At 38.8% G+C, this 20,370-nt stretch overlaps 1 protein-coding gene across 9 annotated transcripts in view; it reads right to left on the reverse strand.

Annotated features, from left to right (window-relative positions):
* The window catches only part of GRIA4 (glutamate ionotropic receptor AMPA type subunit 4), a 215,964-nt gene that overhangs the window by 70,302 nt on the left and 125,292 nt on the right, over positions 1 to 20,370 (reverse strand). For all 9 annotated transcript variants that reach the window (XR_008536163.2, XM_077173949.1, XM_054654005.2 and 6 more), the window contains 4 exons: positions 19,863 to 20,047; positions 4,406 to 4,459; positions 2,284 to 2,442; positions 399 to 566 (listed from right to left, as the gene is read on the reverse strand). Coding sequence is in view for 8 of the 9 variants with exons in the window: in XM_077173949.1 (XP_077030064.1) it covers positions 399 to 566; positions 2,284 to 2,442; positions 4,406 to 4,459; positions 19,863 to 20,047 (566 nt within the window). In the remaining variant the exon portion in view is untranslated. The remainder of the gene's footprint in view (positions 1 to 398; positions 567 to 2,283; positions 2,443 to 4,405; positions 4,460 to 19,862; positions 20,048 to 20,370) is intronic.

Consider the following 20,370-nt stretch of genomic DNA (forward strand, 5'->3'; position numbering starts at 1 on the left):
AAAAACCCCGATTTCCCTGGGAGAAGTCTACTTTTATTGAAGATGACAGAAACATATTTGAAAGATTATATTATGTGGTTATACCTTTTTTCTTAAATGACAATACTGTACAGCCAGGTTATTTGCAATAGCAACAAATGAACTCAGCAGTACAGTGGAGGAAGCTCAACTATCTCAAAAGATCTAACAGTACCTTCAAATTGTAGTAGTTCCTCTTGGCCTTCATTCCAAGTTACAAATTGGAACAACCTGAACAGTCCAATCTGCTTGCAACTTCCAAGTAAAAAATAATTTTCCCTCTCCTATTACTACCCTAGTGCATATTGTTTTGCAAGTCATATAGCGTGCAACTGGTATCAAAAATTTTAAAAGATCCCTAGAACAAAGCCTCCCCTTACCTGTTTTAATGTCCTCTCCATATCAATTCCTTGACCCCATGGGGCTGCAGGGTTGGCAAGACAATCACCAGCATTTCCTCTCCTTGAAATATCAATTTTCTGTCTTCTAAGATTACGGAAAGTTTCAGCCATCACGAGTACTCCATCATATGTCAAGGCAGATGTATACTAAATAGATAGACAAAAACAGCCCTTCAGAGTTGACAAAAAAAAATCTGCTGTTTCAAGATAATTCTAGTTTGATTCATTATGCAGCTGTTTCTATACCTTCATTTAGAAAACAGCTCTCCTCAAAATCAAAAGCAATTTTGTCTAAGGGACAAATGTAGGACATTCCAGTAGGTACAGCTTTAAAATTGTATTTCCTAAGGGTAGAAAAATCTGCATCTTAAGAATTAATTAAAAAGAAAACAAATTAAACTTGAAGTATTCAAGTACTTTTCCTTTTTTTTTTCCACTTGACTTATATAATAGGGAATAACCCCATCCACTCAACTTACTCAAAAAAAAAAAAAAAAAAAGGAAACAGTAACTCACTGAGAAAAAAAAAAACAAATACAAAGCCTGAAAAAATGTGCAGCTGATGAGCAGGCGTTCAGGCTACTGGAACTGTTGGGAAAGATCAAGAGTAGATTCTTCCTATTGGAAAACCTGTGTTGGATCTCTGCCTGATAGGTACCCTGAGCAGTCTGTTTCTACACTAACTACAGCAACTGCTCTAGGTTGATAACATGCCAAAGGAAACATTTAGAACAAGTCTTGAGCAGATGTTAGCCTGGAGCCACATAAAGCACAAAGGGGTGCTTTCTCAGTATGGTCCTCCGATAAAAACAATGCATCAGGAAAAGTTGTTCACATGCTCAGGGCTGCTATTGATATGCATGCTAACTCCCAAAATTCAAATTCCATTATGTGTGACTCCAATTAATCATGCTGACTTCTCAGAAGCAGACAGAATAACCCTGCTTTTGTCAAAAGGTGTCCTATAGGTAGAATTTTTTCTGTCACCAGTAACTGGGGAGTCTTCATTCCAAGCCCTTGGTTTTGGTTTGTTTCTTTTTGTTTTTTTGGGTTTTTTTAACACAAATTTTTGAAGTGTCACTGAATTCTGTAGCTATGTCTTGTAAGACTCATGTTGATGCTCTCTTTAGACTTTACCAAACTACCAATGTCCCAGCCAAGGGAGGGCTGGTTGCTTATCTTTGCATAGTGCCCAGCACAAAGGGGCCCGTTTTCAAGCACGTCTGGCATGCATTAGTGCATATAATAACAGAACTACTTTGTTGAGGTCATATTTACAGCTGTGCTGTGATTTGCCTGCCAGGAAAATTATATGCCTAAGAAACATTATTTATCAATCTGTGAAGGATTAGGATAGAAGAACTCTGGGATGAGATTTAACTTTAAAATCACGCCTGCATGTGATTTCTACATGAGGCTTTGAGGTGGAAAATTTCCAGAGGAAACCCCATATGAAAATTTAAAGGTAGCAAATTTCCAGTTAAAGTAATATCTCATCCAGAAGAATTCATCTGTCAGGAAAGATCTGCACTCCAAAGAAATCTAGATAATTAGACTAATTAATGTAAATTTTATTGAAATTAAGTTGTCAGTTAAGCATTTGACCTTTGTCTGTTGTTGGTAATGGGGTGAAGCTGGAGAATAAGTGACAACAGACATTTAAGTACATCAGCAAAATGTGTTGCAGTTTTCATTTCCACCATATGAATGTAAGGATAGGCATGATTAATGGCCAGTAATAGTAAGATCAACTGCCTCCTCCTCTGCCTAAATATTAAAGTCTTCATTCATGTATTCAACAATGTTATTCAGAAATTAGAACACTGGAGTGATATCTTTGGTAGTGCTTCAGATCGGGGAGTACCTTTGGTGGGGTCTCAGATCCTGGGTATTCTCTCTGGTCCAGTTTCTTCCAGCGCTGCATCAGCTTAGTTACCATTGGGGTACTGAAATCCACTAGCTGAAATCCAGTCACATTGGCTCCCCCATGCATAAATCTCTCCAGAGAAATATCTTTGAATCCCTAGAAAATCAATTTAAGATTTTGTTTTCCCTCCTACGCCACTGTGGGTCCAATCTGTTCTAGGTCAGCATGTCAGAAGAAAGAATGCACAACAGCAGGATCCCATTAGAAGGCAAAATTTTAAACCAGGAAATAAGGTTGAACCTTCATTCATAACTTCCATTTGTGTAATAAAGAAAAAAAAGCCAAGAAATAGATTTGCCACATTATTACTAGGTTGGTCTTGACAGCTAAGCAACACATTGTTGGGAATGGCAGACGGTTTTTAAAGAAGTGCCTTTGGCAAATAAACTGAAAAATGTCTGCAGAATATTAAAGGCTTAATCCAATTTCCGTTAAAGTTGTCAGACTGGAATAAGCACTGTACTAATGCTTTAAAAAATGCATCATTTTTTTTGTTTTTGCATGTTAAAAAATGAACAACCCTACTCTGTAAATACATTTACTCCAGTATTCATTGTTTAGACTGAAAATTAGATAATATATTAGACATCAGAAGACAGAGACAGCACATGAGGATCTCATTGTTAGTGCAAGGAAAACAACATCAAAATAACACTTCTATTAAAAAGGATTGTGGTAGCTCTTAGATCTGTTACATATTGAAAACCTAGAGTGAATCCCAACACTGAAAGAGAAGATAAAGCACATATATCTCCTGACCTATTGGTTTCTCTGGCTAATCTGTTCAGCACAATTCTTTACTGGAATTTGCCTTTAGAGACAGAACTGAACTTCAACAAACTGCACAACACAAACTGTTAAAGCACTAAGAAGCAAGCATAAATCTTTCTCCTTTCCTGGCTGCTATGTCTAAGGTTAGCTCAGAAGCATCTTATTTTGATTTTCTTAAATTCCTCTGATTGATACTTATCAGTGAAAATACAATTGAAAATCTAGAAATATTTAGGAAAAAAAAATTGTGGGGTACTGGGGTAAGGGCTGAATATCCCAGGGGAAAAGCACTTGTTAAGGACAGAGATTTGATTCATGTCCTAAGGGTTACTGACACTAGCTATAAAAGGTGACGCATCAGGACGTTGTATTACCCACATAATTGAACAGACAGTAGATAACAAAGTGTGCTCCTGCTGAAGTAGATCAGATGTGCCTGTCTCCACTGCATACCTCACTAGCAGATTACTGCAACATCCAGTTCCTTGTTTACAGCAACTATTTTACATGAGAAAAATTACTTAGGGAACTATAAAATTGTAATGATGAAAAATGTAATTTATAAGACCTAATAGTACAGATGCCTCATTTGAAACACCTGAGGCTTTAAATATAATCTGAAGTGGTACTAAGTGAAGGTTCAAGTGCAGCAAAGCACAATAAAATATTTCATGTCAACTAAAATTCCTTGAGGGTGAGTAGAAAGCAAACAGTTTAAAGCATGCATTATACTCTGTCCTACATTCACTGTGCTTTGCCAGGCAGGTATTTTGGCTTAAAGAATGAGTCATTTAAATAATAAAATACTGCATTTGCTCTTTCTTTGCCCTCTTCTGAACATTAGCTGTGTGAATGTCCAATTTAGCCTTAAAGTAAAAATACTGAAGTAGTAATTTGACTGGAAATAGCTGATCTTACTGGAAAATACATGTTCCCTGGGGAATGTATAAAAGTTACCTCTAGAAGTCTTGTGGTACTAATAATAAAAAGATGAGTCAAAAATCATTACAGTTCTAGTTTAATTCAGCTTCAAGATATATGTATCAGTTCTTTCTCCTACCTTGATTTTGATAAAATTTAAGAGTATTACTTACTATATTGCTGTGCCCTTCATATCTAGATAGCTGCAATAAGAAACCCAAGTTCTTTTACACATCATAAAGAATGTATTATGTACAAGCACATATTAGAGACAAATGGGAAATACTGTGTGAAGTGCTATAACTTCAAAGTAAAACTGAGTGTTTCACTTACCGAGTAGGGGTATAATTCTAGAAAAGTATCTTACCAGGTTGGCAACAATATAATGGTATCCTTTAACATGCTTTCCCACACTCACAATCTGTGGGAGAGAAATAAGACAAAAAAGGAAAAACAATGTCGTACTGTTTTCTCTATAAAGGTGCTTTCATAGAAAGCTAGATATAAACTGAAATATATAGCACTGGTAATATTAGGCTGGGAGTCTTTTTGCAATAATGTAACTTTCCAGGGGTTTAATAATGGGAAAAAGTTGAAATTACAGTGAGTAAAGTAATGAACTGGTAATCTGAGTGCCTTCTGTATTGAAAATGTTACTGTAGTATATACTATTTTACCAAATAGAGCAATTATCTAGGGGATACAAATTCAAAAGGAGGAGATGTCACACTAGCTAAAAAGCCTACCCCCTGATTTACTTTTTTGTTTAAAATAAGTGCAGAATTTATGAATCAAAGTGGGGGCTCTGATAAGAGACTGAGCGAGCTGAGCTGCACCCTATAAAAAGGACTCTGAATTTGCCACCTCTTCAGAACAGTGAGGGTGCCATTGTTTAATATTATCAATTTTCTCATCTTTGTGAATACTTTGTTTGTTAAATAAATGGTTTTCTTCCACTTCTTTTGAAAGAGATTCATGTCTCCCAAACAGGCAGGGGAGGGACTGCTTGAATTTGCTTTCTAGAGGGACCCCGTTGGAGATTTCCTTCCTAAATTTGCCTGAAACCCGGACAATAGTCTACAATTAAAGTGCTTGTATTTAAAAACCAAAACATAAGCCTAAAAAAATCACAAAAGACACTAGACACCCAAGCCATGGCCAGATTGTTACCCTTGGTATAAATGAATTTTAGACTTAATAAAACTCCCAGATCAGTGATTTATTACAACTGCTGACATTTTATTGGGGGTGGTATAGATGGAGAAGTCACTTTCCCTATTACAAGCTCAACACATGCGAGACGGATACTCTCAAGTAATGAATTTTCCCATATAATAAAAATTTTCAAGTCCTGGCTTGAAACTGGCTTCAAAAGAATTATGATCCCTGATCCCAATCAGGATTATGATCTCTGATCCCAGTAAAGCTTATACGTCTGTACTCATTCAGCAGTGCATGGTAATATAATATTTACCTCCTCATTACAGGGAAACTGATATAGGGTAAAAAAATTACATTTTTAAATAAATACTACATCACAACCTGAAAGTTATTAAGTGGACTGACATAATATAAAATCATAGAATCACAGAATGGTTTGAATTGGAAAAGACCTTACAGATCATCTAGTTCCAACATCTCCCAACTCTTTCTCCTTGGATCTGTTCTTAATCTATTCACCCTCATCTTGGGCAAATCTCCTTTTGAGATTTATTTCTGTGCTTGTTCCTAGGAAATGCATGTAGATACTACTGCAGAATTCTTGGATTTGATGTGAATAATACATAACATATTTGAAAAACCTGAAATTTGATGTTTTCATTGTATTCTCTCAAAACTTGTTTCTTTGGGTGAGTGACACAAGTACACAGTTATATATCACAGAGTTGTCTTAATTTCCCTTACAATCAGTGGTAAGAGCAGTCACTTTGAGGAAATGATTCAGCTTATTCTAAAGCACATGTGTAAAACTAATTAGACAGCTTGTGCCCTGAAAGTGTGTATTTTTCTGCATTGACTACAAAGAGTTGATGGGGATTAGCTCTGATGCAGACACCTACATTTTATTTGCCTAATGTTAACTGAGATTAATTTCACCCTAAAAATGTTGATTATGTCACCAGAAAAGAGAAGTAATGGCTTCTATTTTCAAACAAGATTGGGTACAATTCTGACTTTGAATTTGGAAAGTGTTACAGCTATTGATCACACAGACCTTGAAAACTGGGAATTGGTTATAGTCCTGGGAAAAAGTGCCTGTTTAGTGAAATAGTTTTCTGTGAACACGTCATAGTTTTGAATATCCAAACTAGACATGCTGTCACCTTTCTTTCTCAAACACTCAAAGATGCAGAGTATGATCTACAAACCAGGATATGAATTCTTGCTACCTGAACTACCCCCTTTTGCTTCACTGTATTTCTGCCCTGAGAGACACTGAGCTAATGAACTCAAGTGTCTTTGTAATGGGGAAGGAGCTTGACAGCTATTCAGTCTGGAGTGTGAGGTCTCTCACTCTCCTTCTCTGTGCTTTAACTGGTTAAGAGTGGCTAAAGTTTTGAGATAAGACCTCAACCAATTCCATCAACATAAGAGTAGGTATTACCCAGAAGCCAAAACAGGCCTGAGATTTTGTCAGATGACAGAGTGTTCCAGAAAGCCTTTGCTACAGTTCATTAAGTCTGGGGGCATTTAAAAACCCCAGGTACTTCCTTGTGCATCTGTCAATTCAGACCAAAAGGCCAAGTTCAATCACAGCCCAGAGGGAAGGCAAAGTGGCATTGTCTAACATCTACATTAGCAAATAAGGCAGCTGGTGGGATAAGATTGTGCAGCAAGTGTTGGTGCTAAGGAGCTGGCATCCCTTGCATACATTTCGGGAATTTACAATGGACTCCCTCTAACCTGGTCACCAGACTGAACTCACACTACACTTCAGGGCACATCTTGTTTAGCACCATCCAAATAAAAACCAGTTCATGTATTTTAAGTCCAAGTCCATCATCTTAATGTGAAACTCAGGAACCAGGAGAATGACTGCAAAAAAAAGCATGTTCCAGCTGAGATACTTTGTGTTCCTGTGGGGTGCACTTTCTTAGAGAGGCCCTGAGCATCTGTGAGGCAGGTGACAGATTCATGCAGCACATGGCTGAGCAGTCAGAACTGCCTTAATTTCAAAAGCAAGGTCCTGGAAGAGAGGGCAGTGCTGCCACAGGGACCTTTGGTGGCTCTGTCAGGGAGCTTCACACAGCTTCTCACTGTGGCCAGTTGTGAAACCTAGCAGGGCTGAGGCATCAAAGCTGGGCTGTGCCTGTCACACAAGCAGTGAAACACCAGGAAACTGCAGATCCAGTAGGTCAGGGTCATGGTAGGTCAGGAGGAACCCTCTGCACGGGTAGCTGTGCTCTTCCCTGCTTCAGGATGCTCTGATTCACAGCTGTCCCAGTGCCAGCAATCCAGGGCAGTATGCAGTATTTACATGTTATGCACAATAATACTTATGGGCTATGCAGTACTTCCTCACTTACACATTCTAAACATTTGGTTTCGCTCTGTGTTCCCTCTCTGGCTTCTTAAACACCACACAGACACAGTGTAGCTGGCTTTTGTCACAGTGGGAGTTTAGGGTGACCTCAGCTTGCTCAGGGAGATTTTAGGAAGAAACTGCTGGGAAGGGTAAACCTTGCTTCTTTGGGAAAGGCTGAGAGGAGGTGTAAGCAGGATGATGCAGTGGCTTTTGCACATTGATTTTCAGGTTTTAGTTCAATGACCAAGGTGACTAGTAATTAGAATTGGAGCTTTTTTTATACTTTCATTTGTAAAATTGAAGAAATTATTAAATAATCATCAGTGTTAAGAAGAATGAGTAAGAAAATATAGTCTGTTTCCCTAATTTCTATTAACAGGGAAGAAAAGAGTCATTCCATATATTACCATGTAGTCACACTATTGGTGAATATCTCATAAATGAAACAGAACAGAGTAAAAAAAAGTGAGATATTAAGGCCATTAGGCTATCAAGTTTATTTCAGAATCTAACACAATTTTGTTTGGTTGTTTTTTTCCCCCCAAATATTACTGTTTATGTAAGTGTCTGCAGAATGGTGTACTTCAAAAAAACCCAAATCAGCATTAGGATCCAATCACATTATATAATGCATATACATATAAGAAACTAAAAAAGAACAGTTCATTGTGAGAATTTTTAGTTGCTGATCTACTATAACACAATTATGAAAATGCCTTATTCTGATTTCAGAATGCCAGTGGTAATCAAAAGTAACTAGAATTACATTGACTTCAAAGTTTGATAAAAGCAGGGCCAGTGAGATCCAACTCGGGCTCTTGACACAACTCTGTGACTTTATGATACAATACTGTTCTTTCAATTTAGCTGAACAATAGCCTGGTTCGGAAATTCAGAAACTGTTCCACTATTGGAAAGAAGGGCTACCAGTGTCTGCTTTGACTATTTTCTTTTTTTTTTCCTGTGTGTGGCAAGGTCACTGACTTTGATAAAACCATTTGCAAACTTGCATCAGCATCTGAACAGAGAATCTGGCCCCAGGTCATCTTCTGTTCTCTACTACTGTGAAATGGATATTGCACATAACTCATTTTAAAATAATGCTTAGCTTCTGTAGCATGAAATGTCCCTCGTTATGATTTACAGAAGATGAAGGTCAGTACAGCTGGAGTGAAAAGGACTTATTTTCAGTTAAATCTCTTCAAAGGGTGATAGCTGTGCATTACCAATTGGACTTTAACAAAGGTTTTCCTCTTTGGTATTGTGTCACAATACACTGCCTTAAGAAAAAGAACACCTGCAATAAAATGAAGGCTGTCTAATGCAATATAGAAAGAGTGGAGACTAGTTAAAGACAGAAGATTGAGACCTGACCTGAAATATTGCAGCAGAAATGGTGATGATATAAACCACAACTAAAGTGGGATTTTACACAATATCTGAAATCAGGATAAATCTTTCACAAAGCCATAAAAAAAGCAATTGAGAAACAAGCCTAATTTTAACAACTAGTGCTCAGAAAAGGACATTCTTATTGGGGAAAGGGTGGACAGCCATTAGAGAGGATGCTAAAAAGGCAGAAAACAAAGCAGATGTGGCTCTGTCTCTCTTGTGAAGGCAGGTGCTGAGCTGGAACAGGGCTGTGCACACCTGCCCCTCTCATGGCTGGGCAGAGAATGATGCTTCCCACACAGACCCCATGCTTATCAGCAGCTGGCAAAGCAGAGAGCCCTGCTCAGTGCAGGAAGCTACTGGGGAAGAAGACCTGGAGAGGTGGCTCAGAGGTCATTAACCACTGCCCTGAGGAAAGCTATTTGCTTCCTTCTGCTGCTGAAGTTTTTTGCCTTCAAAGCCTACCCCTATCCTAAATAGGATGTGGAGACTTGTAAGGAAAAAGGAAGTGAGGAAAGAGATGAATGGTGTAAGAAGAAGGTCACTTCATACATCTTTTAAATCATTCATATTCATCCTTTGTCTCCTACTGCCTATTTGCTCTTTCAGTGACTGAAATAACTTATTTCTCATGTCCAAACCTCATCAGTTGTGTGGTGCAGTAACAAAATGCATTCTTATTACTCTGCAGTGTGGGACTGTGTGCAAAATCCCAGCTGCTTCACAGAGAGGAGCCTGTGCAGAGCTCCTCCTGGCTCTGCAGGGTGAGGAAACTGCTGGTGGCAGTGCTGGCGGCTGGCTCCTTCAAGGAGAACTATCACTTTGCATTGACATGCCAGTGTTGCTTAGAAGCAACTCCATAGACCTCTAGGGAAAGAAAAAAAAAGGCATGGAGAATAAAGAATGAAGAAGAAAAGGCACTTTATGAATCTTCCATTCCCTCTGGGACAGAGATATGCAGAGAGCTGCTACGACATCCCTGAAGTGCTATGAAGTCCAACAATGCTGCTACTAGCCCATACTACTGTGTGCAGTGCACGTGCCAAATTTTTTGGCTAATAATTTGCTCCTGTGGTTCTGTGAGAACACAACTAAACATGCATTTTATTCATGCAAATCTAATAGACCTAGGGGAAAAATACAGACAGTCCATGCTGTTTCTGAAACAAGAGATAAAGAAATCTACATTATGCCACTAAACTACATGTAAAAGCCATGCTGTTTCTTGATAAATACTGATCTGTGTTGTGGTAGTGATCCTTTGTGCCAACACATCTCTGTGCTCATGAAAAACAGGGAAGCAGGAATGTTGGAGCTAGTACTCTGTGTAACTCATGTGTCTGGTTAATTTTTGCCTTCCTGTATTATGTTGCAATTTATTGCAAAGTATCATGTTTTAATTTATTATTAACTTGAATTAATTGCAAAAGTGACAAGTGCTATCTTCAGTTAGTAGACACAGTGGAAACTAAGACGAGAAAAAAAATGCTTTTAAAACCAGCCAAATTGACAACTCGATCAATTTAGAGAAATTCCACTGTCAAACAGTACTTTTTCAAGTTTAGCACTCCTGAGACAAATTGAGAGGAGATGAAGAAGGAGGGGGATATCTTGGCTTCTGTACTTTTCTCCACACACACATTTATTTGCTTTTATTTTGATGGTAATACTAACTACTACTACTACTAGTATTACTACTGCTGCTATTACTAGTCCTACTAATTATTCTTCTACTACTACTACTACTACTAATTCTTGCTGTGTCAATCTGCTCCATTTTGTCTATCAGAGAGATTTGGCTTCCAGTGCAAACACATAACATGATATTTCTCAGCAACATATCTCAAGGCTCTTTAAGGCTGAGGAATCAGCGGTGTCAAGCAACACATTGAACAACTGATTTAGTTAGACAGCTGTGAACAGCATTCCAGACACTGGGCAGCTACTTCCCTATTTTGCTTGTTAATAACAATTGTTGGCTATTATTAATTAGAGTTTATTGGCTTGCAGTTTTTACAAGATTAATGATACTAGTACTTTGTGGCAATTTTACATCCATGTGTAAATTTTAATACTACACAGGGCAATGGTAATTTTTTTTACTATTATGTATCAGTTCAGCTGTGTACACTGAAGCATTAAATCTGTGCCAGATGCTCCATAACAGTTTTCACCTCTGTGTTTAAAGGCAAATAAGCCCTGGATGAGCAATGAGGCTTGATCTTGATGATACAAAACACTGACAGAGCTGAGAAAAGTGCTCATCTACTGGGAAACATCCTATTTAATTCTTATGGTCTGGGGAGACCAGGATGAAGGAAAAAACTGACTGGAATCAGCCTGTTTGGTACACCAGGAGGTAGACTGATGATCTCTGACGGCAAAACTGATTGACTTTGCAAAATTCAGAAGAAAATGCTGTTCACAGTGGACACTGGAAGGCTCTGAACACAAAGGATGCTGAGGTTTCAACTTTGTCAGATGGAGACAGTGGGAGAGGACGGTGCTGCTACAGATGGAAGAAGAGAGGAAATCCATTGCCATTCATGCAGAAAGGAGAAACATTTCTTTTCTGAATATAGTCCTCACCATGTGGATGTGTTTATGGACATATCTGTTTGTATAAATATAGAAACAAACACTGACACGTTACTGCATATGAAAAGCCCTAGAAAACAGAAATGAGGAGTAGCAATATTCTCTTTCAGAAGGAAGTAAACATAAAGGTAGGTAAATGCAATTACAGTTAGCTTGTGTTTTCAGCTTGATTTGCTGAATTTCACATGAAGGTCATTATGGAGACACAATTAAATTGAATTTCTGGTAAAAATCTGAGAGGGCTATCAGAAACAAGGAAGAAGAAGCAGACTACTCAGTAGCAGAGAATGAAGAACCAAAATTCTGGAGAGGCATCTGTTTATTGAAGGACTTTTTTAGATGCAGTCACACCATATAGCACAGAGCTTGATCCGATCACCGCGGTATCCCTTCTGGCTGTTTCTCATGCAAGCACATTACGGGTTTGCAAGGCTCAGTGCAAGATGATACACAGTTCAGTCACTCATAAGGTATATCTACCTCAAGAGATGTCTATAGGTGTGTAAAAAGAGTGCTGTGAATCAAAGGAGCTCATCTGTGTACATCTGTGCCTTATTTCATGGCCTGACTCTCAGCCTGACTCACCAAGCACAGCAGGACAGGCTGGGTACACACTGGAGAGGAAGAGGCCTTGCCAGAAAGCTCCTGGGCTTCTGGTTTGAGTTTCCCATGGGCCAGTCATGCACCCTCATGGCAGACAATGCCAACAGCCTCTTGAACTGCAGTGCCATCATGGCAAGGGAGGTGATTCTGCCCCTGGGCTCAGCTCTGCTGAGGCTCATCGGCAATGGTGTGCCCAGGGCTGGGCCCCCAGCACAAAAGAGACATGGACACACTGGAACAGTCCAGAGAAACACCAAAAGGTATTGAAGCTTCTGTCATATGAGGAGAAGCTGAGAGAGTTGTGACTGGAGCAGCCTGGAGAACAAATACTTTAGGCAGATCTTAGCAATTATTTATAAATGCCCAATGGGATGGTGGAGGGAAGAGGGTACCTGACTCTCCCTTGAGGTGTACAACGACAGGATTACAGGCAAGGGACATGGGTTGCAACACAAGAAATTCCAACTAGACATGAGGAATTTCTTTTTTTTCTGAGGTAGTCAAGTAATGAAACAGGAAATAAGAGTGTTATGGGATCTCCATCCTTGGATGCATTCAAAATTAGGCCAAATGAGTAACCTGATCTAAGCTTGCCCCCTTGGGCACCAGGAGTGATCTTCAGAGGTGACCTTCAATCCCAATTATTCTCTTAGTTTGTGAAATAGAACTGTTCATGATAGTACTTCACAGTCTGAATTTCAAAACCAGCTCCAAAATCTGTATGAAAACAAATATCACCAATTTAGGAGTCCAGTTTTTTTTTTTTTTCCTTCTGGTATCTTATTTGCTCTGCAATGCTTAATATGCAATGACAACAAGAATTCTGTCAGAAAAAGGGACAGGTGAACAAAACTGTTAACTTCCAATTTCAGCACTTCAAGCTTTTGAAATCTTCCTTACATCATTTTGCATGTCTTTTTGGTATAGATTAACAGCAACAAGAAAAAATATTGAAAGACCAGAAGAAAAGGGCTAAAATATTTATAGTTAATAACATTATTCCTCATGACCTAAATGACTCCTAGCTTACACTTTTCAGTGTAACTATCAAATCTGTTTGGAGAATTGACTGCATTGTATACCTGAACCCATTTCTGACTACTGAATAAAGTATAAGAAATAGCTGTGATATCAGCTGTGGCTGAGCAAATGACAGTTTGCCTCTCCAGTAAAAAGGGTTGTTAGTCTCTGAAGAAGTAAAAAGAACCAATACAGTGGTTGAACAAATAAAATATGTTTTCATTGAAATCTTCAAATTTATTTTCTGTGATAGTCTTCAAATCTGACCACATTGTTTTATTACACTTCAGCATTGCTTGCAAAACAGCAAACAAAGAAATAATGGAAGAAATCTACAGTGTGTGTTTACTGAAGGTAAAGTATCCCAACTAATTAAATGCAAGTACAACATAGGAGAGAGCACCATGGCATTTCCTTAAATGTGTGGTTTTAGCTATATATTTTCTGTCATCATTCCTAAGGAAATCACTTTTCTGCCACTGAGCTGTCTCTGGGTCTGTTTATTAATTTTCCAGTAAAATATTTTTAACACATATTTCAGCTATATTTGAAAGGAAGACAATATCTCTAAGACACATCTAAGGCATTAAGTCTGTACAATTCTTATTAATCCTGGCTGCTGCGTGGAGAACAGAGACCCATCTGTTTTAGCCACCAAAAGGACAGGAAGCACCTGGACACTTACAGCTCCTGTCTGACAGCTACCAGTCAGCACATGGGTACTGACACCTTCCACACATTCTTTGATTAGCCATGGCAATTGCCTTTTCTTTCTTGCTCAGTAAGTACACATCTGGGAAGAAAAATTTTATGATGCTTGTGGAAGAGGTGGACTAGGAGAAAAACAAAGTCAATAAAAAACCAGTGGGAGATCACTTGTTTTAGTACTTCTGAACACCATTTCCACCTGCTATATTTAGTTTCTGTATTGTTTCAGATTTGACTTGTATAAATTAAGTGATAAATAAATATTAATATAAATAAAATTCAGTGGGAAAAAAATTAAAAATAATGATTTTGTTAGACTGGGATGCCTGACTTGGGGTTTCATAACTTCAGCTTAAACAGATGTGTGGCATTAGTTTTGTTTGAGCTTTCTCAGTAATAAATAAACCCTCATTGCTTTTGTTAGCATATTTATTTTGAAGCCTGGATTCTGCATTTCAGATAGAAATTCAGTAAATACATATAAGTTTAAAGTAATAATTTTCTAATTTTAGTAGAAATACCCTTCAGCCCTAGGCTGACTTGACTTCTGATTTTCACCGAATGAGCAAAAATGCAAACAGATACACTCTTTTTAAAAGGCAGGAAGAAAAATAAAATGAAAAGAAAGGCTAAGAAGAGAAGGAAAAACTCTCAATGAACAGTTGTGTGTTTCTTGCTGTGCCGTATGTGGCAAATGACTCCTTTGGCCTGGGCTGCTCAGATGCAGTACAGCTTGCTGCCAGTGTTAGTGGTTTAGTTGGAAGGAACTGGAAATCATCTTACAATGGGCTTCAAGCATTCATTTCATCTTAAGCAGAAAGTTGTTTGTATTAAATTCATGGGAGCATTTTAGAAACACTGCTTGTAAAGAAGAGGCACAGAAGCAAAGAATTTTCCATCCCTTTCCTTGACTTTCATCCTTTCATTCAAACAGAATATTTTTGTGCTTTTAAAAGACCACCTGCTGAAAGTGCCATGGAAAAAGGGATGTCAGTAAACAAGGACACAACGGTCCTTGACAGAAGATGAATCACTAGAAATGCATTCTGCTATATAAGCTATAGCTGTTACATAAAACTGTGGAGATATAATTTTATCTTTCTATGTCTTTGTTTCAGCTCCGTTTCTCTGTCTTGTCCCAGTAATCTGTAAAGGTAATGGTAAAAAGACCCCTAATTTCATGCCTGTAGGAAAATGGGGCTTTGCCTCTGTTTCTAGTCACTTATGCAAACAAATAAAGGACTATCCTGGTTTATGTTTTGAATTGAAAATTTGTTGCACTTTTTTTTTATGGCTGTGTATGAACAGATGAAACAAAGGACTAGGTAAATTAACTGGGAATCAGATTTAGTGACATCACTTACAAGGTTCTAGAACACATTCTGTTAAGCATAAGAAATTTTCTATAATCACTAAGTACAGATGTGCTTTCTCCAAAATGGAAACACACTTTCTGAAAGCTATGTGGAAAGCTGACATGGAATAGATCTTTGTAAGATCACAGAATCCCAGAATGGTTGGAATCGGAAGGGACCTTAAAGATTACTGAGTTCCAACCCCCCTGCTCCCTACTTTCCATCTTATTTTACTGCTCTGGGCGCTCCTGCTCAGCAGTGAAACACACCAGTTTGAGGTTATCTCTGCAGGTGAGCATCAGTGGTCATGTCAAGCACTGAATTCCCTTGTGCTACAGACTGTGGGTCTGCCCCAAGGACCAGCACTGCCAAGGCTGTGCTGAGAGGCCATGGAGAGGGAACAGTCCAGGACTAGCCCCACACCACCCCCAGCCACACACCAGGACTACACTGGTCAATAAAATGTCTGCAGGCCTGCTTGCCCTTCTCAAAGGCAAATCATGTGCACCACTTAAAGGGGGCAAGTAAACAAAACAGTTCTGGCAATAGTCTTGGTGTTTGTGTGGTGTCTCTCAGAGCCCAGGATGCAGGTAAGATCTGCCAGAGGAGTGTAAAGGGTGAGTTTCACTTCCAGGTAACAAAAAGGTCTTCCTGGTTATGGTTGTTCTAAGCTGTTAAGAAGATCAGGTGTTCTCTCACCATCCTGAGAATAAAGGATGAAAAGGATCTAAAATTATCTTGGTAGGCTTAAGTTACAGCAGATGATCAAGTGTAGGTGGAGATCTGCTGACTCAGGCTGAAGACACTGTCTCTCTTACTAATCATAGAGGCAACAACTCTTTCAAGTGTGCAGAAATGGATGTCTTGCTTCAGTGTTATGTTTAAATAGGACTTTGAGCTGAGCCATGGACACTAACACCAAAACCAAGCAAAATATTCCCAAATACCTCCAAGTCAGTCTTGTGTGGGTGAACAAGACCAAAGAAGATGAGCACAGCTTTGTTAAGAAAACCATCACAGTCTCAGAATATCCTTCAGAGATGAGATCTGAAACCTTTGCTGAGATGAAGACAAGAGGGAGCAATCCAAGCAACTCAGACACAAACCTTTGAGTGCAGGCTGAATCCATCTTCTAGATTTAATGTAACGGAAGCCCTACTATTCCTTTCTAGAATGGAAATCAAAATTCAAACCCCATTTCTCTGTATTTCACCACAAAAAGCAATACAGACTTGGCCCTGCCCAAAATATCACAGCTACATAAAACTTAAAAGGAAGATCTCATGATAAAAAATGCACATCCTTAGTTGTGCATGGGGGGAGTCTGGAATTCTGGAATTCAGATACATCACTGGGCTCTAGGAGAGAACTCTTCTGTGAAGACAAGTCCCAGATACAGAGTGTGTGTGTGGGGGGGGAACTTCTACACACACACACTGACGTACATGGAGAGGAGAAAATATATGAGAAAGACTAATGAACTAAGAAATATAGGGACAAAAGGAAATAGGAAATGGTGACAATAAAGTTGTACAAGAAGTGAGGAAACAGCAAGGTGCTGTTTTTCTCTGCTGGCAGGTGAAGAGGGCAGCGAGCAGAAAACACCAGGTCAGCTAAGTGGGCAGCAGGCGTGGGCAGGGGAGGAGCACATTAGCTCACTTTGACAACACAGCCAGTGGAAAAGCCTCCAGTCTTCACTTCTTGAGATACACAGTCATGAGAAGTGTGAATGTGTATGTACATGGGCAGTCAGTTGAGAAGAAACCCACAAGCCCACAAGCCAGTTTCCCTCCCTTCATTAGCGCAGATTTAAGGGCAAAGCAGTTTGAGTTATGGTCTCATTACTGAGATTTAATTACTTTTCCTAAATGTTCTGCAGAACATTTACTTGTACATTGCAAAGTATTACAGTATAGTCACAACTTAGGCTCTCAATTACAGGAGAACTAGGCAGGAAAGAAGTTGAGTTAATTAGACTCACTGAAGCTTAATCAATTCCTCCGTGTATGCAGGGAAGAACACGCCAACTTTTAGTCCATCTGTGAAGCTGTGAAGCCACCTTACCTGGCTGCTACAGGTTATTAAAGCCCCCATGCAAAGGGAAAATTCAATGATTTTTTACAAATAGCTGTTATTTTGCATTTTCTACACTGGGCTAATTTATTTTTGCTAATTTCTTGATTCCCATTTTTTGAAAACTAAATCCTTTGTTTCTGAGACTGCTTCTGACTGCCCATCCTCAAGGCAGCATTTGGTCTTTGAGGGTCATATTGGAACCCCAACCCAGCACCTCAGGCTCATTTGTAGGTCAGCCTGCCTAGGAAGACCAGAACCTTCACAGGGGAGAGTAAAGCTGCAACTCTTATGAACACTTTCTCTAGCCTGGCTCTAATGCCATTCCTGCTTTTACAGTGATGGTACTTTAGAAGGATGGAAAGAATCTCCAGGCATATACATGACTTCCAATTTAATTAGGTCATGCAAATATAGATATGTATATGTTAGATATGTATAGACAGTGACTACTGAGTGAACAAAAAATCTGTAAGCCCACGAGCCAGTTTCTTTCACTTCAGTAGCATGGATTTAGGGCACAGATTTTACACTTAGGAGCAAATAACATAAGTACAAGTAAAAATAAAGCTCACTTCCTAGGTAAAATTTATCCCACCCAAAATTAGACAGTAGCCAGATAAATCACTTCCTAAAAGTGATACAAGTATGCTGCATGTAAGGTGTTAACTCCTACCCTCAACTCTCCCTGTGCAGTTAATGAAAAACCTCAATTAGCTTTAAGGCTTGTCCTGTGGAGGTGTGCGACAAACTCACCATGTCTGATTCAGCCTGTTGTGGCCACAAACTCCATTTTTATTTCTTAACATGCTTGCATTAGCTACCGATTTTAGGCATGCAAAATCCAGACCTGTATGAACTGACTATGCAGCTGCCCATTTAGAAGGAAAATAAGTAGCAGCTCCTGGATGAAAATAAAATGTACATGTGAGATCAGTGAGATCCAAACATGTACTCAGTGACTTCATTTTCCTTTGCAAATGAGTGGATAGTCAGTAGGAGCACCTCCACAGGATGGTGGGTGTACTTCAAGAGTTGTGGTAACAGAACATACTTTTTCTTTATCACATTTGCATGCCATGTAAAAGAAATCAGGTAACATCATGTGCACGCACAGAAGTGAGGGAGAAATTGTTTTTCTGAATGTAATTTAGGAGACCCTCGTATGGGTGTTCTGTTTTACTACAATGTAGGCTGACCTGTGGGAGGATTTTATTACAAGCTGTAGAAAGGATATGTTAAAACATAATGGCATTCAGAATAAAGAAAGATACAATGGCCAAATGAGTATCTGTAGCAATATAGCATTGTCTGTTCTTTTCTTGGCAATAGTCATAGAAAAAGTTCTTGTTAAATCAGCCACAGTATTAATTCTCAGTTTCTCTCTTTACCTCCTTCCAGTGAAAGCAAAATTGATGTATATATGACATTGAGTACTATTTTATGCATTTATGAGTGCTATTTTATGAATTTCTGTATGAAAAATGACATTTCATTTTTCAGTGACTTCAGAGGCAGATGTATCATGAATGGTTTTGCAACAAAATCTTCAAAATTCTCTAACACACTAACCAAGAGAAGCAGAGTGGTGGCAGAGAGTCCTGCACCAGCAGATGGCATTCATTCCCTGCAATTCCTGCAGCAGCAACAGTAAACTTGCACCACAGCAATGTAATATGTGGGATCATAAGAGATGCAGATAGTTCACCGTAAGTTGTTTTCTTGTCATTTGGCAAATTTTTTCTTTTAAAGCATCATTTGTTTTTTCCATTATTTAAGAAACAGTTTACACATAAACACTGCATAGAGATAGATTTGACACATCAGAGCAGCATGGTTTGATATTCACTCTGCACACTGGTATAGATATTACCCAGTGGAGGCAAGTCTGTCTGACCCAGTATTTTTTTCCCCAGCAGCATGTTTCCATGGATAGCTGATGGAAGAACCTGACTTCTCTTCCCAGTTCAATAACACTTTTATTCACTGCTCTTTGTGTTCCTAAATACCCTGTGCTAATGTGATAAAACTATCAGTTTAAATATTTGCAACAATAATTTTAAAGCTTTTTATGGCTAGAAATACACGACCTCTGCTATTTGGCAAGCAGAAAGAGTAATGGATTTAAAATAGACTTTTTCCCCCCTCAAACAAAGCAAAGCTTTACCCCCATGAAGGTACAGACTAAGAACACACTGGCAATTCAACAACACCATGCTGTTCCAGCAGCCCTCTGACCCTGATGCAGGAGGCATCAGGCAGGGAGGTGCTGGGAAGTGGGACCAAATGTGCAGCTGCCCTGACTGCTGGCACCTTTCACCACCAAGGTCTTGAGGGGGAAAGGAGAGGCTCCCTGCCATGACATGCCAGCTGCTAAGACAAGTATTGTAGATGAAAAGAGAGCAGAACAGGCAAGTGGACATACAAATATAGGCTGATGAAATAAAAAAAAAAAAATCAATTTCACTTCCATTGACAAAATAAACAAAACACAATCTCATCTAGAGTTTTAGTAACATGTTTACAGCAACATTAAAAGCAGGTGTTACCTGTTCTAAGAGATTCTGAAGCCTCTCTATTTCACAGTCTATTACAAATTTCTTTTCTTGCCTTCGGTCCAGATCTTCTAAAAGCCGCCTGTAGCTGGCATCGTTAAAATTCTCCACACAGATGGCACTGACTTGCCAGCTATTTTGTCCTGCTTTTTCCATAATTGCTTGAAGTATTGAATAACCTAAAAGAGAGGGACACAATACACTAGTAACACAATCATTGCGTTTTTTGAATAGGAATTGTCCTTAATCAATATTATGTCTCTTAACATATGCTCCTGCAAGGAAGGGAAGAAGAGAATACTTGAATCCTACCTATGCTGCTTGTCATGATCAGCACACAGTATGCAATTAACAAAATTTACAATTGCTGGGAGTGATCAGAATGCTGAGCATTATGGATAATCTTCATATGATTCATACACACAAACTCTTACACTCAAGCATTCGGCTTCTCAGATTAGTTTTGTACAATTTCTGTGTCCGGACACAGCAAAGGAAAAAT

This window comes from Agelaius phoeniceus, chromosome 2 (genome assembly GCF_051311805.1).
Source record: "Agelaius phoeniceus isolate bAgePho1 chromosome 2, bAgePho1.hap1, whole genome shotgun sequence".
NCBI classification, from domain to species: domain Eukaryota; kingdom Metazoa; phylum Chordata; class Aves; order Passeriformes; family Icteridae; genus Agelaius; species Agelaius phoeniceus.